Below are 22,940 nucleotides of genomic sequence, written 5' to 3' on the forward strand. Positions count from 1 at the left end.
ATGAAGTTGAGAAATGTTTGGGTATGTGTGTACTCAGAAGATAGTGCCAAAGAGTTTTCCGAAGGGCTTGTGCCAGTCCACAGTGCCATGTGCGGGACTTGAGGGGTCTAAGCCCCTCCTGGAATGTCCTCGGTCATCTCCACTTCAGCTCTTCTGACAGGTTAACATGGTACCATGTTGTGGTTTTAGTTTGTGTTTTGCTGAGGAAAATTAAGTGGAGCGTTTTTCATATGTACTTGATGGCCATTTGGATATAACTTTTGTGAAGTTTCTGTTCAAGATTTTACTTTTGTCCACTTTTTTCTACTGAGTTCCTGTCCTTTTTCTTACTGACTTAACATAGTTTCTTATATATTCTGGCTGAGCCCTATGTTCAGTGTACGTTATAAATACTTCTGCTCTGTGGCTTGACTTTAGGTTAGGTTTTCTATGCATAGTGTTAGTTGCTCAGTCATGTCAGACTCTGTGTGACCCCATGGACTGTAGCCCTCCAGGCTCCTCTGTCCATGGGATTCACCAGGCAAAGAATACTGGAGTGGGTTGCCATTCCCTACTCCATTTCTGTGCATAGGGGAAATAATCTTATCACTAGCTCAGATATTGACATAACCTTTGTCAGCTTTTTTTGCCAGATAGATTTTATAAAAAATCATGTGAATCCTAAATAATATAATCTTTGCATAGTGCAGTGCCTGCATATGGGATTTGAGAGGAGAGAAATAATGTGTTTTTGCATTATTGTTAAACTTTGCAGTTGTGTTAGATTGCCATTTCATTAAGACTTGGTTTTCATTTTTGCCACATTCTCATAAGATACATGTTAAGTATATCAGCATTCACCTGAATGAGCTCTCTGGATATTGGCACCAGGTTGTTTCAACCATAGGAAAACCCAAATCCAGTGAGTGTTAATGGCAGTCCACAGACGGTCAGGTTGTACAGCAGACAGAGGTCAACCTGTGGTAGAGATTCGTGTCACTCTGTGGGACAGAGGCATCGAGCTCTTGTTCCTCTCTGAGTTACTCCCAAATCGCCACTAGGCTTAGGAGAGACTTTGAGAGGAATAAACTCTGGATACCTCTGTGGGTGTGAAAGATATCTGAGAAAACGTACACTTGTGATTCTGTCATTCGGGGAGAAAGTGTCTTGGTATGCTTTAACTTGTTAACTACCACCGTTCCTTCTAGAGCAGTAACTGACATTACACAAGCTTGAGCCAAAAAGGTATGTATGGTTTTTGTCCTTTATAGAAAATTGCTTTTTGACTGACAGCCTCTCCCCTGTACCTGCCACTCCCCACTTTGGATGAGACTCTGCAGACCACGTTTCTCCTCTGCGACTGGCTTTGTGTTAGGTTCTACCGATCTTGGGCCACGTGGGAGACAGGAGCCCCGAGGAGGAAGGGAGGCCCTGTTGCTCCGTGTTCACTACCTGTCCCCAGTGGTGGTGGCCCAGCCACGAGCCTGCAGCCCACAGTGACACTCGGCATGCCTAGAGGAGGTGGTCCCCGCTCACAGGTTTTCCACACTTTTGTAGATCCATCGCAGCATCATCAGCCAGTGCTCCTCTCCAGACATTTGAATCCTAGCTCTGTGGGTCCCGCCAAGTTCCTGAGGCACCCAAGCCACCTGAGCAGCATCCAGGCCTCAGAGGTTTGATTCCCAGCTCCTCAAACTTCCAAGTCTTTCTTCAGAGTCCCTTGTCTTTGTTTTCAGCCCTGAGACCAGTGGCTCTTCCTGTGGTTCTCATCTCTGTGATACCTCAGGGTCCCCCTTTTCCTGTCATCTCTTCACTTTCTGGTTAACAGTCCTTTCTTGTACACCCTTTCTGTTAAAATAATTGACGTGCTCGGCCTCTGGATTGAACAGGCAGCCAGATTTGTGGTTCCTGCTTGAGGGGAAGTGTGACGAGTCCCCTTCCTACAGCCTTCAGCTCAGGTTGGCTTCCCTCCAGCACACGTGGACTTTGCTCCCAGATGGTGGGGTTCACCCCAAGCGTGGAGAACCAAGATGCCGGGGAAACTGGTGTTTTACCTCCTGTCTGGTCGTGAAGTCCTGTCCTTTGCCCTCTCCCTTTAATTCCCTCTCTGCTCTGCCTCAGTCTCGTCAACACCTTCTCTCTGTTCGTGCCTCTGCTTCCTTCTACTTCCTCGGCATCTTCCTGGCTTTACTCTTCTCCGTAATCCATCTGGAGTCCATTATCATCACTCCAATTTCTCACCAGGACCATCTTCTCTCTTCTCCTGTTGTCCTCCGATCACACTGCCCCACACAACCCGGGCCTGGGTCATTCCGTGGGCCCCCCGCCCCCATGCGGTGCCGCTGGAGGGGATTCCCATTCTGTGTCCAGTGTCCTAGGGCGCCAAGAGAGGCCTGGAGCTCGTGCCCCGCCTCCTCTCTTCTCGGGGCTGTTCTCCCCTGTGACTGCTGCTTCCTGATCTTCCGTCCTTCCCTTGTCACCTGGAAGGTGGCCTCACCTAGTTTTCCTCACAGCAGGTGGAACATGGATGCAGGCCTAAGGTCTGCTGCTGCCTCCACACTCAGCAACTCTTCTTACCTTACTTGATGGAAAGGTGTATCCCCACCTGTCATAGACTGAATCTTCCACTGACCAACCTTGCTTTCTTCCAACCTTCTAATGTGTTATGTAATTTATTATCTCTCTCCCTCCACCCCCAAGAGAACAAGGGCAGGGATTTCACATCCATTTGGTTGGCTGCAGATGCGACAAGGACAGGAGGTCATCATGGGTGAGTCCAATGATTTGGGCCTGGGCCCTGGGAGACTAGAGATGCCTCTAACTCGGCTGAGCGAGGTCACTGATGGAGCGGATTTGGAGGGCAGCTCAGAAATTCACTTCCAGACGTGTTAGCACATTAGACATCCATGTGGAGCTGTTGAATGGGCTGCAGAATATACAACTTTCAGAGGGGAGGTCCAAGGAGAAGTACAGATATCCTTAGCACACAGATGACACTTTAAACCATGGACATGATGAGAGCTACAGGAAGTGACTGCACGGTAAAGCTTGAACTGAGCTCTGGGACACTCTAGTGCGTAGATGTCAGGGAGATGGAGTAAAAGCCATCAAGGAGCTGGGCAGGAGAAGCCCCGACTATGATAAGGAGGAAGACCCAGAGGATGTCCTGTCCTGGATTCAAGTGACAAGAGTCTTTCCATGAAGAAAGCCAGAGGGATCAGCCATGCCCAGTGCTGCTGCTAAGTCACCTAACACGTGAACAGAGAATTAACCCTTGTATTTGGCCATGTGGGGAGTCATCCTTGACCTTGACAAGAGGGGTTTTGGTAGAGTGGGAGGAAGGGAAGCATTATTAGAAAGGGTTTGATGGAAAATAAGATGTATGGGTGAAAAAAGGAAACTACTTGTTTATGGGGATAATGATTTGTGGAGAGTAAAGTGGGTTTCTGATGAAAAAAGAAATTTTGGTGCAACTGCACATGTATGAGCCTTATCAGCTAACCTGCTGAACTGCAGCTTCATCCTCCTGGATTGCAGTACAGGCCCTTCAGCTCTCACCTGGATAGATGCTGACTGTGCTGGGAGTGGGACCTGCAAGGCAGAGAGGTTGTGCCTCTGTCCGGGCAGCTTGTCTCTGCTATCTCACCAGGCAGCCTCTTGAACGAGAGATCCCTAAGGGATCTTGCTGACACACTTGCTTATCTCCTATCCACCAGGCTCAATTTACCCTCTTGCATTAGATGCAGAGGACTTGGGACCACTGCAGAACATGCAGTGAAAGGCTGACTTCAGCTGTGGCCACTACCTGCTGGCTGACCCCCATCAGGGCTTCTCTGATATTCCTCTTTTTAGAGGAATTTCATGTCTGAGCTTGTTTAACTGGTATTTTAAGAGTAAGACCTGGCTGTTTTTAATGCTTTCTACAAGGAACCAGCTATTTACTTTGTGTTCTCTAGTAACCGAAATAATGATTTTTTGGAATTGCCTTGTCACAGTGTAAGGTGTGTGTGTGTGTGTGTGTGTGTGTGTGTGTGTGTGTGTGTGTGTGTGTGTGTGTGTGTGTGTGTGTGTGTGTGTGTGTGTGTGTGTGTGTGTGTGTGTGTGTGTGTGTGTGTGTGTGTGTGTGTGTGTGTGTGTGTGTGTGTGTGTGTGTGTGTGTGTGTGTGTGTGTGTGTGTGTGTGTGTGTGTGTGTGTGTGTGTGTGTGTGTGTGTGTGTGTGTGTGTGTGTGTGTGTGTGTCATCTTCCTGTGGGTTGGTTGCTTTCAGGTGATAGAGCTTAATAGGAGACAGTAGATTGGAGAATCCCAGGGACGGCGGAGCCTGGTGGGCTGCCGTCTATGGGGTCGCACAGAGTCAGACATGACTGAAGCGACTTAGCAGCAGCAGCAGCAGATTTATTTCCTGAGCAGCTACATGTTTACATGTAAAAGACTTATTAACAGAAGATCCTATTTGTTTGAAATCAGTGTTGATTATCTTTTGATAGGAGGCCCTGGTAGCTTTGCCAAGGACAGACAGGCTTCAGTGTAAGATGTTGTCCTGATGGGCTCACTTCCAGATGCACTTTGAGTCCGTTCTCAGTGGCTTGTTTCCCTTTTTAGGAGGGTTAGCCCGCACTGGCAGCAGATGCTTCAGCCGGGCTCTCCGTCCTGGGGTGCTTTTGTTGTCAGATTTCTAGTTCTGTGCTAGTGAGGAGGTGCACTGTGGGTTAGGGGGCCAGGGTGCAATGGCAGCAAAGGCTCCACTAAGTCAGCCCATTACCGCTGTGTCCCTCAGTGCAGGGCTTTGTACCTGCGGACCCAGCGGGCTGTTGCTTTGGTGATAGGATTTGGAGGGTGGGGGATGGAGTCTGAGCTGTGGTACGATGACCAGCAGTGGTAGGAAAGTCTGAGCTGCCTGCCTGTCTCCTCAGTTGGCCTGTCAAAAAAAGGAGCCCGATGAGGACACAGGGAACCGAATTACAGCTCCCCGGAGCGTGCGTAGGCATTGATCAGTTAGACACAAACAGAATGTCCAAGAGGCAGCTGAGATCTTTTCATTTTGAAAATGCTTTAATAAGTGTTGACAACACTGTTTTGCAAAATGTAAAGGTACTATACAAATTCTTAATACAAAAAGAATAAATTAAACGATTTCTTTTTAATTCTGCAACTTTGTCTACAACATACATCTTTGTCATTGATTACAGTTGAACAGAATCCAGTAAAATCATCTTACATGCTCTACAAGTCAGTTTCAGGAGCAACCTAATCCTTTCCTCCCCATTATTAAACTAGAGTCCGTTTTACACAACTTGTAATAAACTATTAACATGAATGTATAAGTAAAACTTTACACCTAGTTAATTAAGCAGTAACTGGTCATCTGATAGCACCTGGATGGGGTTTGCTCTATGTAGAACTAAACTAATACTGAATGAAAACAAAGTGGAATTTGAACAGTTTCAACACTCACCTGCATATAAGAAAATTAAAAAACCCACCTGTCTCACAACAAAGTCTGATGTAGGTGTTTTCACCAGCCTTCTGGCTAAACAGGCAGTTTCTTACACGTATCCAAAGAATCCAATAGGAACTTTATATCAGACCAGGGCTTCATATTTCATCTTAGTTTGCTTTAAAGAAATAGGGAAATATAAAGAGCTTGCCAGTGCTTGTGTACAACAACTATATCACTTCCCACCACACTGATCATTAATTATGTCAGTCTCACAGGACCAACACTTTATGTACATCTTGTAGGAACATGAATGCAGCTCAACAGTAAAACCTGTTTTACTTAATCTCTGTCTTTACTACCAGACTATCAGGATGTTTGTCTGAACTGTAATTCCACCCTGCTCCCCTACCTCCACTCCTTTCTGCCTCCTGAATCCCAAACCCACGTGTTGAGAGAGAATTTTTGTCTGTCATTCCTTGTAACCCAGCTGGGCTAAAAACTTGCTCGAGCTGACTTCCAACTTGATTTCAAACTACTGCCTATGTTGTATGCCCTGTAGCGATATAAGCTTGTCACCTCCTCTAGTTTCCTTTTAACTCTGGCACAGAGTTCAGTTTGATTATTTGTGCATCTTCTTTTGGGAGAAAGAATCTGGCCTCATAGAGACTTGTTTCCAAATGGGAAGGGAAAAAACTTGGTGTTTGTAACTCTTGACGGTCAAAGTAAGAGCAACACCCCTTCCCCCATGTTAATCTCCAGAATCCTTTAATAACATTATCATCAGTTTTATTTACCCTGCTGGGTCTACCCCCAGGGTGTTCTGTGAATATTACTCCCTTCCATAAGCTCGTATCACCAATGCAGCCGGGGAGCCAGGCCCTGAACCATCCCGACCAGCCCCAGCCTGCTCCGCGCCCCAGAGGAGTCCCACAGTGCTTTCCGAGCTGCAGCGGGGGAAACACCATGGCTATTGCGTTTTTAACCACTGGTAAGTATCCATTCCTACCCTCCTGGTCTGGTAGAGTCTATTGTTATTCTTGGATTACATATACATTAAAAAAAAAAAAAAAGACTTCTTTTTACGCTAAAGCTAGCTTCAGTTCTGCTTACCCACAAATCTACAGCCAACCCAGCTCCTGTCTGGCTGTCCACTGCCTTTCCAATAGGAAGAGTCATTATAAGTGAGAAAAAAATTAATCCCCCCCCCGCACCTCCCCCCAACTTGCGCCAGGTAAGCACAGCGTCCCATCTCTGTGGAGACCGTGTTTGTGCCATTTGAAACAAGCCAACTCAGAGTGTGTACTTGTTAGTATTAGAAAAGTATTTTGAGGCCTTTGAAGAAACGGATGGCTTTCCAGTTGTGTACTGAGCATAGCTCAACACACATGTAAACGGGCAGCTCCCACACACCTGTTTTCTCTCTTCCTTTTTTGGTACCTGCAGACCAATGTGATACATCAAGGTAGCTGATGGTGTCACAGGCATCTGGGCCCTCTGGGAGCTGATATATTTTTTCAGCCCTGCTCTGCCTGCCAGCTAGTAGACACGTGAGTACAATCTTCCTATCTAAGGGCATAGTCGGGTTCTTGGAAGAAGTGACACATTGGTCACCGGGTGCTGAGAGACGTCGGATCTGAGCTCTTTGTCACACAAGTGCTAACAAACAGAAAATGGGCCATGACAGGTAAATACTTTAATGGATTGTAATGTGCTTTTTTCCCTTGGCTTCCCGTAAAAAATCAAATGAAACACCTTGTGTGAAAAAATAGGATACACATTTACTGGTTGTTTTAATGAGAGAGAACCACTTTTGGCAACCATCACCTTACGCTTCCTACAGATCCCCAGAGGAAAGCAGCTCTGTGTCTCGGACTGAACCCCCATGCAGGCTGGGGCCGAGCAGACTCTCTTTGCTCCCCATGGGGCTGTTCTCCTTCGCGTCCAGGCTCGCCGAGATCCAAGTCAGCAATGCTAGCTGGCAGCTCTCCAACTTGCCCATCACATTGGGTGAGTTTTTAGGCTCTCGGTGGAGAGGGAGGTGAATGTTCAGGGAAGGGTTAGAGGGGGACACGTCACAGATGGTCGACTTCCACGTGTGGGATGTGGTAGCAGTTGAGGATTTAAGAGATTTCATTGCAGAAGGAATGTCTTCCTCTTGGGCCCTCTTATTTTTTTGTGTGTGTGTTTTTATTTTTTTTAAATCTTTGGCAGCATAGAACTGATTGTGATCCTTGGATGCATCTCTGACGTGTTCAGCTTCCTGTTTCCGTTCTCCCCCTCCCCCAACAGCCACTCCTCCTAGGAAATATTTCAGCTGAATATTCCCATGAGGCAGCCTCTTCACAACATGCTTGGATGGCCTACAGGTGGCAGGTGGGCCTCGGCTTCCCTAGTCTTTCTGGATCACCCTGTACTAAGTCCCTTCCCTGGTCTCTCCAGTGCTACTGGTCCACAGGAATCCATGCCAACCAGCTTCCCTGCCGGTTCCTGGCCTGGGGGCTGTCACGGAGGGGTGGGGGGGCACCAAGATGCCATTGAGGACTGGTGCCTGGCGCCCTGGGCAAAGGAGCCAGGGGACACACAGTGGGACCGGAACCTTCCAGAATGTCTCCTCAGTCAGGTTTTTTGAGGGTGAGGGGTTGCAGAGACGGGAGAAAAAAAGTGCTGAGGGCTGAAGCTGGTGCAGGGAGACAGTGCGTCTGGGTAAGGCAAATGAGAGGCAGTGAGGTGATCTCAGAATGGCGGCGAGGCGGTCAGGTGGAGGCCGGTGGGCTCACACAAGGGTCCCGGGCTTGGCTTTTTCCTGCCCGTACCACTGGACATCAGCTAGTTCTGGATAGAGGGAAGAGTCCAGGAAACAGCTGTCACCGTAGCTCCTGCAGGGACCCAAGGAGGAGAGGAGACCGTTAGTGGGGAATGACACTTTGCAGCCTGCATTCAGAAGGACATGTTCACAGGGCCTGGGACAGTGCTGTGTACAGCAGACTCTCGGGGACTGGCAACATCCGTGACTATCTGTGGAGGGAGACGGAGCTACAACACAGCAGTCCTCACACTCAGGTGCATGTGGGAGTCACCCAGGAACCTTCAACACTCCTGTCAGGGCCCTGCTAGCTTAACTGGTCTGGGGTGTGCTTGTGTGTCAGAAGCTTTCAAAGCCCCCAGGTGACTCTCTGAGCAGCCAATGCCTAGAACCCCTCAGGCTGGAGTCCTTAGGATTCTTTTCTTCTCGGAATAGTTGCTTGGTTTGTCCTCCGTCAGACCCCAGGCATAACTAAGTTTACTACATTTTTATTCTGTCCTGGAAGTACATTCGAAGTGGCAGGTTTCTCTGTAGTGAAACCGAGGTGTTATTTTTGAATGGAGTTTTAAATGCTGTTTACTTGATAACATGTATTGTGTGATGATCAAAAAAGTATTGAAAATATATAGGAAAGTGTATAGAAAGGATGTTAAAGAAGATTTTCAGGTACATGTCATGATGCAGGGTGGGTGGAGGTACGGTCATCCGTGGGTATCTGGAGGGGATTGGGTCCAGGAGCCCCCTGGATCCCAAAGTCCAAGGCTGCTTGAGTCCCTGATGTAAGGCTGGTGGGCCCTTCATGTCTGCAGTTCCTCCTCAGCAGCCATGGAGGGCTGGCTGACTGTGTGTTTACTGGAAAAAAAATCTGAGTATAAGTGGACCTGTGCAGTTCACATCTGTGGTGTTCAAGGGTCAGCTGTTCTTACGTATCAAGAGGCCATCACAGGGCTATGTCAGAGCCCAGAATCATTACTCGGCATCATTCCTTGGAAAAACAGTCCCTTTGCACTCATCCTGAGCTAGCTCTTCCAGGGCAAGATGAAGATCACACCTCATCTCAGTGAATATAGGCCTGAATTTGCCCAGGAGGCTCCCAGAGGCTGGTTCAAAAAAGTAGCCCTGCTCCCTGAGGAGAGGGTTCCTGCCTTCCTCTCTCTGTCCTGCTACCCGCAGGCCCTGACATGGGGACGGCGGACCTCCGCGCCTTGTGCGGAAGCAGCTGTAGGCAGGATGGCCTGGGTCACCTCGTGTGCTCTTCCTTTATGCTGAGCTTCTACTTCTAGTAACTCCAGAGAGTTCACCTGTGCTGATTCCAAACCTGCAGGCCTCTAACCTCAGCCTTTGATTTTGAGTAACATTCCTGTGAGTGACACTGGTTGGTGCCTCTTGGTTAGTAGGTCTGGGTGGTGTTCAGGCTGGATTTTTGAGTTTGACCTCCCAGAGCACATGCTGCTGGGGGTAGAAACACCTGTCTGGAAACAGCATAAATGTCAGAAGGGGATCTCTCCGCTTGCTTGCTGCTGACCCTTTCCATGCCCAGTGCTGGGGTTATGGTTGTGGACGGGTGGCAGGAGGAGATGGCAGACAACAGTGTATTTAAGAGCATCTTACACACAACGTTGTGTCCCAGTCTATGACTGAGAATAAGTCATTATCACCATTTTTCTGTTTGACTTGCTGTCATTTTTCTAGGAACAAGGGGATGAAGGCATTCTGGATTTTGTGAAGGTTTCTCATCTGGCTTTTTTAAAAAACCCATCAACGTGGCAAGACCCAAGGCCTCTGGGAGCATACCGTGGCCTTTAAAGAGAGTTCTGTGCCTGGATCCCCTGAAATGTATGCTGGGGTTAATATGCTGAAAGGTGGCTTCAGAAGCAAAGTGACATCAAGGTCCTCAATTCTGGAACTGGCAGTGGCCATCATCACTGTCTTCAGGTGATAAGTGGCTGACTCCATCACACCCACCCTGCACACTCTCCACCTGACACAACTGACCTTACCGTTGTGCCTGAGGGACTGAGAGACTTTCCGTGGCAGAAGGTGGTTGGACCCCACGTGGACATATGCTGTTTACTGGGGGGGGATCTCTCTCTCTCTCTCTCTCTGTTGACCTGGTGGTGCTCTCTACCAGCATGTCCCCCCTACCAGGTAGCCAGTGGCCCAGGGGGACCAGTGGAGTCCTCTAACCCCAGTCACTGGTCAGAGATGGGCAAGTGACTGTGTAGACAAGTGGCTTTCTCAGTACAAAGCTGTCCACTTCCTCCTGAGGAGGTGACCACAGGGGCAGGAAGGAAAGGTAGAGATGAAAAGAGAACCAGCAAGCTCCATGTAGGCCCTGCGCTGTGAGGCAGGTGTTATCATGCAAAACCCTCTAGTTTATAAAAGAACACGCACACATGCTAAGTTGGTTACCGTGCCCTCCCCTCCAGGGGGTCCTCCTGACCTAGGGATCGAACCTGTGTCTTTTACATCTCCTGTGCTGGCAGGTGGGTTCCTTACCACTAGCACCACCTGGGATGCCCTTATAAAAGAACAGTTGGGTCCAAGTCATATTTCTGGAAGCTGGAATAAATTAAAGTTAGCTGCTCAGTTGTGGAGAAGACGCTTAAGGTTTTTCACTCACCTAAACTCCCCATACCCTCGCTTCTCTTGTTTTCCTTCTGATAAGAATTACTTCCCTGAAGTTTCTAAGAGCTGGCCTGGGTTAGAGTTCCTGGAGGAGACCAGGTGGAACATTCCCATCTCAAAGGCACTGGAAAAAAATAGGAGTTCCTCCAAGAAGGACTTTCCTTTCCTAAATCCAGGTCTTTTACAATGTCTGCACCTCCCCCCTTTTGAGATGAAGAGGGGTTGCTTAGGGATTGATAAAAGGTTGGTTGAGCTTTGAATGACTTCTAGAGCTACATTTCTGTTCTTGTAGAGACTAGGTCTGTAAGACAGGACTGTTTCTAATTCCACAAGGAATTGGGTTGCAGCTTGAATGAATGAAGCCAACAAGATTTTTACTTGGTTGAATTTTTTTTTTTAACATCAGTGACAGCCTTGGGATCCCAAGAGGACTTCAGAGTCCAAGATTCCTCTGTTTTGGGTTCTCTCCAACTTTATTCTGGATTTGGACAAAGACAGATTGTCCTTCTGGTGAGTACTTTTTTAGTTTCTGAATTAGAGTACACTTGGTTTACATTTAAACATGTAGTTTTCCTGAGAGCAAAATTAAAGCAAAAATTGGAGGGCATGGGTCGAGCACCTGATGAGAGACAACCATCTCCAGAGCCCAGGCTCCCAGGTAGGAAAACGTGGTCACGGCCCAGAAGGGGCACAGGGTCACTGGCCACCTGCAAGAAAATTGAGTGTAATGAGGAAGCCCTGGTCGGGGGTCTTGACTATAGGGCACGGGCCGTCTACCCAGAAAAGGAAGTATCCTGTGAGAGGCAGACTGTCAGACCCGAGTCCTGGCGCTCAGTTTACCCCTGAGGCTGTCGGGGATTTTCTCTGCTCTAGGAAAAACTCCACAAATGGGATCCCAGTCACCTAAATGTTTTAAGGGTACCACCACCTTAGGAACTACCCCCAGCAGTTTTATATTAAAAAACATTGTGGTCTCTCCACTTGCACGTGGACTGCTCTTACTGAAGACAAACTAGAATAACGGTGGTCACCAGGAGGAATGTTCCCGTCACACAAAGTTGTTCACTTCAGAAGTCTACATCAAACAAGTGGAGTGGGATGCCTAGTTTAGTCGGTATGATGAAGCTTGCAAAACGCTTCAAAATTCCCAAATAGCTTCAGTGAAACTCACTGCAAAAGGCTAGTAAAAAGCTTAAAGACACAAGAGATGCCTAAAGTAAGAGTAAACTGTCACTCCTCCTGCTCCCCGCTGTCCTCCTGACTCATTCTTCTTGCCTCTGTATCGTCTCTCCACTCTGAAGAGACTGCGTGACTGGAACAAAAGCCTGTCAAGTTAGTGGTCGTACAGACACCCCTAAACCCATCCCCAAAGGAGGACCCCACCTCTGGGCTCTCCCAGGGTTGACGGGACTCCATGGGATTCTCCTGGAACTGCTTCCAGTTACTCCCTTCCACAGCCAAGGGGAAACTAATAAAATTAATGGAAAACCTTGCTGAATCTCGGTAGCTAGTGAAGCTACACTCTCTAAACCCCACATGTTACAGAGCCTGCAGATGGGATCCTGGTCAATCCAGCAGACACCAGCCAGGGTGAGTGTTCTGACCAAAGTCAGTTCTGAATCTCTCTGCCTGCCATGGCCAGCTGATAGAGAAAGGTAAACTTTCACATCCCTTCCTTTCCAAATCCAGATACACTGATTGATCTTTTCTTTCTCAGAGGCCATTGTTGCCTTCTTGTCTGTCTTATTTTGTGTCCTGAGAACTTGGTGACCATCAGATTGGGCAAATACAACAGAAATGTAAGTTGCACCTGTTTGTGGCTGAGGTCCCACCTGATGGGTGCCAGTCCTCAGGGGGAACTGAATTTTCCCTTTTGGTTATGGGAGTGGCTCTGGATCTGAGAGTGTGGTATCCTTAGCACTCTCTTTGGGAATGCCTCTTGCGTCCATGAGGTCTTTCAACATGGCCAGGGATATTTACTGTTTGTCCTCCTGACAAGATATTTAAAAGGTTGTTTAAGTGGCTCTATGGTCAGAAGTTGGCCAAACTGGAAGCTGATATTCAGAGCCTATTGGGGATAAAGTTCCTAAGTCAAAATAAAACTGTATACCCAGAGGGAAAGAAAAACATTCCAAAGACAAAGCTCTAAATCTGGAGCATAGGAATCTTTTGAATTCCATCTTAGTCAATCTTCTCCCTGGTCTAAAGAAGCAAATGGAAGATGATATAGTTGGAGGGGAAGGACAGCTTGTGATGTCATTCACATTGCAACCTGTCCTTGTCTTATAAACCTAGTCTTTACAAGAATAGAGACACAGGTTTAGAAGCAAATCAAAGGCCACCTATTCTTTTTATCAATCCCCAAACATACTCTATTCACTTCAGAAGGCTTACAGACATTGTAAAAGATCTGAATTTAAGAAAGAAAAGTCTTTGAAGGAACTCCCATTTTGAGCAGGTAAGTTTAACTTACTCCAATGTCCAGAAACAGGATTTGGATAAAACAATTCTTCTATAAACTAGTAAGTTCTGCTTTACTGTACCTGTCTCATGGCTAAAATTTTAAAACCAAAGCTTTCCAACCTCTGCATCTGTCTGTATGTTTGCGTATGTACACGGTAGGTTTGTAATGTGTTTCTGCCTCTGGTACTGTGTAATCAGTTTGTAAAAAATGCATCTAATTGGCTTAAAGGAAAATGATTATCAAATTAAGTATTCTAAAACTCAGAAATACAGAAACTTAACCCAAATATTTTTCAAATTCACATGATCTGGGATAAATCAAGAGCTATCTTCAGTTTGTTGGTTTGATCAAAGTAGGTGTGTTAAATATTGATATAATGCAGACATAATTTGATCCTACCTGTGTTTACTAGTCAAATAAGTTCATGTTATCTTGGTTACAGAATGTGTCAGTAAAAAGATAAGACATTGGCTAGCTATTTAATGTCTAGAGAAATTTTCTAATCGTTAATTGTTAACAACGAGTAAACAAACGAACAAATACATATTGGTCATGAGCTGTATGTTTCTCGCTGGGTAGAAGCGTTTTCCTGTTGATAAGCAGCTGCCTCTTTTGTAGCAAAGAAATGACTTCAAAACATCCTCCCTGGGGCACTCCCATCATTTCTGCACAGTGACTGAGAACTCATTTCACTGGCTGGCAACTTAAGAACTCCACAGAGTCCCTGCTTACGCTGAACAGGCTGCGTTCAGGACAGGACAGAAGACTGATGACATCATTAAAACCCAGTGAGGAAGTGACCAAGGTGCTGTCACTGGGCCTTCTGAATCTAAGGTCCCTGCCTCTGAAAAACAGATGCTCACTCCCTCTGCCTCATTCTCCACACTCTGACCCTCACAGAACCTATCAAAAAATCGCTGGTCATCTAGTGTCAATTCCTCTTCAGGTTGAAGAAACTTACGCTGAACAAGATTACAACCTGCCACTGATACCACTCATCCACTGCTTCCTGGAGACTGTGTCCACTGAGAAAGACACCAACTGAAGGACTCCTGCTCCCCTCCTGGGAAATGATCTTTTCTGGTACTGCTCACCAGTCCCTGCACAGCTAAGCTTGAGAACCTCTGTCCCACCTGAAAGGAGTCACAGGACCTGAATGGACAGCAGAGCCATCAGCGATCTCACCCTCAGGCTCTCCTGGCAGCAGAAGCAGATGACGTGGACAGCAGTCCCCAGACGCCTGGCCAGGCCTGCGTAACCTAACTTGATTTCTACCACTGTTCTCCTTTACTATGAAATTCATGGTGGCGGGGGAGGGGTTATTAACACATTATTGACCAGAGACGTAGCAATACATTTTTAGAGGGTGACACAATTAATATCACCGTGAGAAATTGTTAGAGCTTAAAATTGATCAAGGGTTCATTATACTACTTGTGACCGTCATTATCACATTTTGCTCGGTTAGGTTTTTGTTCCAACCTTGTGTATATTATAAGCGTAACATTTTCAAAAATGACACATTGTGAAATTTTGAGTGAAGAATTTCAGAATTTCATAAAATTCAGTGAAGAATTTTATGCAGGTATCTCTGATTGTCCAAGTGACATATATACTAGTGTCTTGGAAGATGGTAGTTCTTTAGAATATAGTTCTGATTCAGAGACATTTAATTAGACCAACAAGGAGACAAAAAACCTGAGTGGTTGATTCAGATAAAGTGAACGTGAAACTCACAGTGCTGGAGAATGTTCCTTTGCTTCTACAGAAGAGTGGATGGAAGACAACATTTCATGAAAATTGGACGACTTTACAGGTGTGTCAGATGTAACTATTGAATGTAATAACCCAGAAAGTGTTAGTGAAACAACAATTTTTGGCCAGCCAGATCACCAACCACAAGCATTAGTTTCTGCAAATCCCTGGTCAATAATGAGCTAACCAGACTCTTCCACTTATGTGTTTTCTCTCCTGTTTGCCCGCTTCTGTTGCTCCCTGATCTAGAGGGATAACGCCTTGCCTGTGTCTCCCAGGTGACTGACTGCCCAGGGAAGAGACCTTTCAGACTCTGGACCTGCCATTTAAAACTCCAGTCTGTCCATGATGTTGATGACTTCCTGGTCTGCCTGTAACCTGATTTTCCCCCTATACTTAGTGCCATCATACACACCACCTGAAGTCCCTTCGATGTCAGCTACAAAGTTAAAACTTTTGCAGCCAAGCTTCCTGGTGCCTCTTTTTACCTTTCTCTGATTAGTACTCAACCTGCCCAAGTTGACACACACATCTTGTCAACTGTAGTACCGTCGCACCCCATTTCCTTATGGTTATCGTAAGTCAGACTTCAAAGGATCTCTTACCTTATGAAAGATGTTATACTAATTAGTTTTATTGTTCAGGTACACGGGATGCATTGTCAACTAACTGATGATAAACCTTTTTGGGTTATTTGTCTGGATGTATGTTATTAATATAATTAAGTACTCTAGAAATTGTATGAAATTTCTAGCAATCTATCCTGGTATAACGTTATCAATCATAATTCTTTTATTTTAAAATGTCTATCACATATCTGGAGAAAAACATCTGTAAGGACACATGTACCCCAGTGTTCATTGTAACACTGCTTACAGTAGCCAAGACAAGGGAGTACCCTAAGTGTCTATCAGCAGCGGAATGGATAAAGATGTGGTACATATGCACAATGGGCTATTACTCTGCCAGTAAAAAGAGTGACATAATGCCATTTGCAGCAACATGGATGGACCTAGAGATTGTCACACTGAGTGAAGTAAGCCAGACAGAGAAGGAGAAATATCCTATGACATCCCTTATGTGTGGAATCTAAAATGAAATGGTAACAAATGAACTTAGAAAACAGAAATAGACTCACAGACACAGAGAATGATCTTATGGTCACCAAGGGGACAGGACAGATAGGGAGTTTGGGATGGACATGTATACACTGCCACATTTAAAATGGATAATCAACAAGGACCTACTGTATTGCACAGGGAACTCTGCTCAATGTTACGTGGCAGCCTGGATGGGAGGGGTTTGGGGGAGAATAGATACATGTAGTATATGTATGGCTGAGTCCCTTCCCTGTCCACCTGAAACTGTCACAACATTGTTAATTGGCTATACTCCAATATAAGATAAAAAGTTTAAAAAAATGTTGTATATCACAGAAATAACATTTCCTTGTCAATTTCATTATAATGAACTCTCATCAGATCTTTAGCAATGGGCATTTTTAAGTTCTTTATTTTACAGACAGATCTTTTACCCTAATGCTTTTGCAGAAGTGAGATTCATGGAAAGTAACAAGGAGATCCAATCAATCCATCCTAAAGGAGATCAATCCTGGGTGTTCATTGGAAGGACTGATGTTGAAGCTGAAACTCCAATACTTTGGCCACCTCATGTGAAGAGTTGACTCATTGTAAAAGACCCTAATGATGGGAAGGATTGGGGGCAGGAGGAGAAGGGGACGACAGAGGATGAGATGGTTGGATGGCATCACCGACTCGATGGACATGGGTTTGGGTAGACTCCAGGAATTGGTGATGGACAGAGAGGCCTGGCGTGCTGCGATTCATGGGGTCGCAAAGAGTCGGACACGACTGAGCGACTGAACTGAACTGAACCTACCACGAACTCTTGATGGCCACATGGCTGCCCAGTCACAAGTCATCAAACCTTGGGTAGAGACGTCACAACGGATGAAGGCTCCACCTACCTTCTGGTCCCTCCTGCGCAAAAGCTGGCAATCTCAAACCAAACTGACTAGGGAGAGAAGTGGCCACCACAGAGGTAAGACTGCTTCCTCCCAAAATGTCCGATCAAGGACATTTCTTTCCATTCCTCCTCCCCTCTCTGACCATCCTTTTCCTAACTCTTACCCTGTGAAGGTTTTTTATGATTCTTCTGTTCATCTTTCTGCTTTGGAGAGATAATGCCATTGTCCCCACATCTCAGACCACTGCAAAGGGGGACAAATCCAAACCTCCAGACGACTGTTTGAATGATTAACACTATGATGCTGGTGGTTACATACTTCTGCCCATCACAGCTTCTCCCTGATTTCCAGCGCCTTGGTTTCTCTGGATCGAAGCTCAGCCAGCCCCCATCTCTAGTGTGTCCCACTCCTTAACCCTGGGGCTCTGCTTCCTTGTCTCTGGTTATCAACCCAGGGAACCTTGCATCCAGGCTGTGTACAGAGAAAGGGACACAAGGCAAGGGAGACCAGAATAAAACCACCTGTGCTGTCTACAAACCCTTCCCTTTTACTGGCTTCCAGGGCTGTCACCTTCCAAGTCCCTAGCGACAGATTCAACACGAATTCCCAGGCAGGATTCAGAGGTTTCAAAATTTGCTTTCTTTGGCAGATCCCTCCTCCTCTGGCCAAAAGCTGATGCAAAGGAGGCCATGATCAGCAATCTCTCCTTACCTCTTAAAGATACTGCAGACCCTGCTGGTAAAGCAGCAGCTGCCCAATAAAAAAAATCCCTAGACTGACCAGAGTCGTTCCTGATGAGAAGCCTCTCATAGCCTCTAGCCGAGCAAGGAGCTGTCTGTGCTGTGACCCACACCCCAGCACCTGGATTGACACTTCTGGGGAAGGTGAGACTCAGCCACAGAAGATTACTGAACAAGCCCAGCACTTTCTTAGGCCAACAGCCCAACCAACACAGTCTTTCTTTGGAGGTCATTCTGCTTACAAGAGTAGTCACTGTAGGGCGCTGTGTTCTCTCAAAAGCTTTAAATACAGCTTTGCAGCCACAGGCAACCAAGCACATGCTCTCCCTCGAACAGAACATCAGAAAAGGCACAGAATGACTGACTGAAAGAACGTGAACCCCATGTCATGACCTGCGAAGACCACACAGACATTCAGCAAAAAGCTGGTAAGAACTCCAGAGCCATAGCTGGGGGTAGCCCTACTGCCTTACATTTGGATCACTGATGAAAAGGGGCAAACTTTTACAAACAACAGACCCGAAATGCAGTTGTATAGGCTAAGCTCCACATCATCAAACCGAGACTTGACTTTACAGTTTCAGCTCCCCCAGGAATGGAATTCCCTAATCCGCACGATGAGGACGTCACCTGCCAGACGCCTGCCATCCCCTAAAGGAAAGCAACTGGGCCGCCACCACTTGCCTCTTCATCTGGTGTAACTGCCTTGTGCCTGCCTGCTCCCTCCTGCCTGCACGTCTTTGCTTTTTGTGCAGCATCTCGGGGCTCCTGGCTTTCTACTGGACTGGAAGCTCCTTGATTCATAAATCACTGAAATAAAGCGGTAGGATCTTTCAAATTTACTCCGTTGAATTTTGTTTTTTTGACCACCACCTTCCTCACAAAGGCTAAGCCCCTGTTTTCTGAATTCCCCCATCTATCAGCTCAGGGCACCTGCAGCAAAAGTTGTTCTTTGTCTCCTTCTGTTGAGGATTTGTCCCAGCCTGCTTTTCAGGCTGAGGTCTAGCTCTTTCTCTGCAGCAAGAAGGCACTCTTTTGTTCCCCCACACAGCCCTGCTTGTTTCTACATCCGTGCTTTCGCCCTTGGAAGGGCATTCCTCAGCCTCTGCCTGTCAAAGCCCCTGTTCCCACCCTGGGCCTTTGAAGCCAGGTTCACACAGCATCTCTAGAAACCAGAAGGGAGTCTTCTCCCCACGTCTCAGAGTATTGAATACGTAAGTGCTACAAGAGTTAGCACTGCCATCTTTTGATCGAGTAAACTTACCATTCAGAAGTGGCTTTGAAAGAAGCTGTATCATTCTCTTCTTAGTTAACCCTTGAAACGCTATTAATTTCAATACTTTGTCACCCCTTAAGACTAAGAACCAGACCAAGTGTTCACGTTTTTATGCCCACTGAAGCCGGGCTCTGCAAATTCCAACATGCACGTGATTCACCCAGGGGTCCTGATTCACCCAGGGGTCCTGTTAAAATGCAGATTCGAATTCTGTAGGTCCAAGAGTCTACCTTCTAACAAACTCCTGGGTGACATGGGGGGCAAGGCTTGTCTGTGAACCCCATGCTGGAATGCACAGCATTTGGCAGAGTGGACAGCTGTCACTCAAAAACACTGGGAGGAAATCTTCTAGACCAACTCAGTCTGCCCCTGGCGCTTTGAGATGTAAACTGCATGATGCTATTCTTTTCAACAAACACTGGTTACTAAAACCAATAAAAGATTCTACAAGTATCTGCATGTAATGTACAAAGAGCCCAGGAAGGTCTAAAACACACTTTGAGGTCTTTTTGGGGAAGGAGCAGTGGGAATATCTAACATCTGATATATAAACAGACACATAAACATTGAGTTCCACATGTATCTAGAGATAAGACATGAAGATGACAGCTTCCACACCACTCAGATGTTTCCCTCTGGAAATTATGATCCATACAAGCAAAGGCAACTCCTGCACCACATGTGAGATCTCCGACTCACGAGCAGGGAAGGGGAAGGGCTAAAAGAACAACACGTTCCCTTACGATACCTCTATTCATCAGTACTTTGGTGGGCTGGAGACTCGGACCCATCCATAATGGGCGAGTTTTCTGTCGCTTCTCTGAACCAAGGAAAGCAGGAAAAGGAAGAGAAGAGAGGTCATGTTAAAGAGAGGAACTGACACAGACACGATGAGTAGCTTATCAATACACTGGAAAGCTCAGCTGGCTACGCACCCACGTGTTAGTGACAAATAGGATATTTTCAACCCCGTGCACGACTCAAAGATTGCTTTGGTTTTGTTAGGAAGGAGCCAGACTTTGGCACTACTTCTCATTTTCTTATCACAGAGAATAGTTATTTTTCATTAATGATAATTCAACCCAATCTGATAAAAGAGTTTAAGGACCACCAACCAAAAATTTTTTGTTTCAAATTGGTCTCAGGTCCTCACTAGCTGTGTGTGATCAAACATAGGCAGCCACCCAGATCCACTCCAGGGTAAAGGTGCTCCTAAGCTCCACAGCCTGCTGTCAGTCGAGTGACAGTCATATATTTGGAGCAGGTGAGACTGGGTGTGATCCAGAAAATGTGGAGGAGCCAGACAGACACCCTGAAATCAGAAAGTCCTTACTTGAGGTGAGATGGCTTAGTCAGTGGAGGTACCATATACACAAAAGGTCTCTCTAATGGATCTGTCCTCTTGAAACTCTTGGGCCTGAAGCCTTGCAGCAGCTGCCTGACCACAGGAGCTACAGCTGGGGTGCAGATGGTACGTAAGGAAGTGTTACAAGGTGTGTAATAAGGACAGAGTGGGTAGCTGCTGCCCAACAGACAAACCAAGCAGTGAGAGTGGACAGAGAACACTGGCAGCTGAGACTGCAGGCTCTTAATTCAAGAGGAGTAAGAGGCAGTGTGGGGTGGATCCGTGACATCAAACTTGAGTGCATCAGAACCCCTTGGAGGGCTTGTCACCACACTGACTGCCAGCGCCCTCCACCCTCGACTTAGGTTCTGACTCAGTGGGTCACTGATGGACCAGAGATGTCTGTGCACTTCTAACAATACCCCAGGTGATGCTTATGCTGCTGGTCTGGGTACTGCATTTTAAGAACCACTGGCTTAGTGGAAAAAGACAAGGCTTTGGTTTGGGGTAACAGAGTGCAGGGCTGAAATTCCAGGGTCATCCAACTGTGTAAGATGGCGAGGCACTGACTTTCTCTGAGCCTCATCTATAGAACAGAAAAAAGTCTGGATACCTCCCTTACAAAGTTGCAGTAAAGATTACATAAGCTGATACAGGTTAGAAGAAGCTCCTGGTCTTTGAGTATACAGCAAGCACTCAATCTTAGCTCTCCTGTCAAACACTAAGACAAAGCCTGGCTTAAAATCACTAGAAATAAATTTGCAGAAACTGAAAAACGTCTACCAAACAGACATCTGGTCAAAGAAGTGCACTCACCTCCTCCACATTTTGGGGATTATCACCAACTTTGAAAGAGAGTAGAGAGAATCATCTGAATAAAGAGACGGCGCTGGAAGGGGTGGGGGTGACAAGGGACCAGCAGTGCCTGGGGCCTCTCCGGAGAGGAGGGAGCCTCCCAGTGCCGTCCATCATTCCCAGGACATCATTCTTCAGCCAACACACCCTCTGTTACTAGGATCTTATACCTGCTATCCTCTAACCCACAGAGAAGGCTGAAGAGGGTTCCAGAACCTGGGAGGGAGAATCAGGTCTGTCGAGGGAACTCACCCGGTCTGCCAGGTTAGGATGTGGTGGGGGCTGCTGGGAGGTGTCGCTCCGATTTCACTCGACGGTGTTGAGCTTCTCTGGCTTTGAGGTAAGGCAGCTGCGTGTGGGTGGTGCAGAAAAGACAGGGGTCAGACCCAGGGGAGTGGAGGAGCTTCTTTCCAGAGATGCTCCCAGGACCCATCACAGGGTCCTGATGGGAAAACATCTGCCCCTCTCCCCACATTTGGCCAATTATGTTTTCTCTCCTGAGCCGTTGTAGCTCCATGCTGGGTCGAGCTCGCCTGGGGTTCCAGGTCCCCCACTTTGCCACTGTGAAGTGGCCACAAGGATGGTGACAGTCCCCACAGTCCTCAGAGGGGGACCCAGGCTGACCTAGTGCAGGCACGAATGATTTCTCCGGACACCAGCGAGATACGCCCCAGGGAGTTTCCAGATGTGGCCCCAAGGTTAAAACTGTTCTTCATTACATAGAATAGAGAACCTCCAGAAAGGTTCTTGGAGCTTGTGGTCTCTGCTGTTTCAGGCTTGTCATTTACCATGTTTAGGACACTTCACATGGGGCAGGGCTTTTCAGAGCTGATCCAAGTCTGATTACTAGGAGCTTATTGATGGGGACAGAATTTTTTTAGTTGGGAAAACTCACTAGGAAGCAAATCCTACTTAAATGCATCCCTTTGTCTCCTTGGGAATGCAAACTTTTTCATCAGGAAAGGTCAGATACAGCTTCCTAGAATTTTTAGTTTAAAATATGTTTCAAAAGATTTACCAAATCTGTTCAGGTAAAGCAAATCTACTAGACAAGCACTACAATTCTGACAGAATATAAACACTCCTGACCTGTCCAACCAAGGCTTCTCCTAATAGGGTCACAGGGAAACACGCTCTTTAAACACTATGAGTAACTTATTCATGCATTATTCTCAAAATCCTAGGTAGTTGATGGCAAATGTCACTGGGCTGATTTGACAGATGACAGAGGCATCTGAAGAAGCTTTTAGGACATTGAAGTCCATGGTTCTCTCACAATGGCTTGAACCATATTTATTCTTATCTCTGAAACTTGTCATTCAGCTGATGAACCTTAATAAGTCAGTGGGGCTCCGGGGAGAGGACGTAGGAGCCCTGTGGCCTGGTGTACCTGGGAGCTGGCCGGGCCTTCCTCTTTGCCCTGCCCTTCCTAGGCCCCAAGCAGCTCCTTTAGTCCCCCAAAGAGGGACCCCTTCATTTTCCTTCCTTAAGATCACTCCCCTTTCCCTGGGTTTTTGCCCTTACTTATCCTTCTTTCCAGTCCCAAGTTAAATCCTGACTTGGACTTCCTTCCCTTTGTTGCTCATGTTACTTTGAGAATCATTTTTTATTATGTCTCATAGTCCTCCCCCATTTTCTTTCTTACAGCCAGGGGAATGCAGTTGCTCT

General features: G+C 46.7%; 1 protein-coding gene and 1 long non-coding RNA gene across 15 annotated transcripts in view; one reads left to right on the forward strand and one right to left on the reverse strand.

Moving 5' to 3' along the window:
- The first annotated feature begins 81 nt into the window (after positions 1 to 81).
- On the forward strand, positions 82 to 18,638 carry LOC145531360 (uncharacterized). Its single transcript, XR_014072377.1, has 16 exons — positions 82 to 1,224; positions 6,234 to 6,407; positions 6,863 to 6,966; positions 7,260 to 7,426; positions 7,709 to 7,792; positions 8,377 to 8,479; positions 9,915 to 10,157; positions 11,257 to 11,360; positions 12,396 to 12,440; positions 13,933 to 14,119; positions 14,261 to 15,130; positions 15,348 to 15,646; positions 16,620 to 17,130; positions 17,706 to 17,940; positions 18,077 to 18,224; positions 18,375 to 18,638. It is a non-coding gene; the product is annotated as an uncharacterized LOC145531360 (long non-coding RNA).
- FRMD4A (FERM domain containing 4A) overlaps positions 5,013 to 22,940 on the reverse strand; it is an 845,860-nt gene continuing 827,932 nt past the window's right edge. For 10 of the 14 annotated variants that reach the window (XM_081553514.1, XM_081553513.1, XM_081553510.1 and 7 more), the window contains 2 exons: positions 21,525 to 21,621; positions 5,013 to 8,295 (listed from right to left, as the gene is read on the reverse strand). In XM_081553514.1, coding sequence (XP_081409640.1) covers positions 8,193 to 8,295; positions 21,525 to 21,621 — 200 coding nt within the window. In that variant the 3' untranslated portion in view covers positions 5,013 to 8,192. Of the gene's footprint in view, positions 8,342 to 16,563; positions 19,893 to 21,461; positions 21,622 to 22,940 lie in introns of those variants that run through there. The other 4 variants (XM_081553512.1, XM_081553508.1, XR_014072374.1 and 1 more) reach the window with 3 other exon arrangements.

Source organism: Giraffa tippelskirchi, chromosome 13, assembly GCF_054371585.1.
Source record: "Giraffa tippelskirchi isolate mGirTip1 chromosome 13, T2T-mGirTip1v1.2.pri, whole genome shotgun sequence".
Classification (NCBI taxonomy): Eukaryota; Metazoa; Chordata; class Mammalia; order Artiodactyla; family Giraffidae; genus Giraffa; species Giraffa tippelskirchi.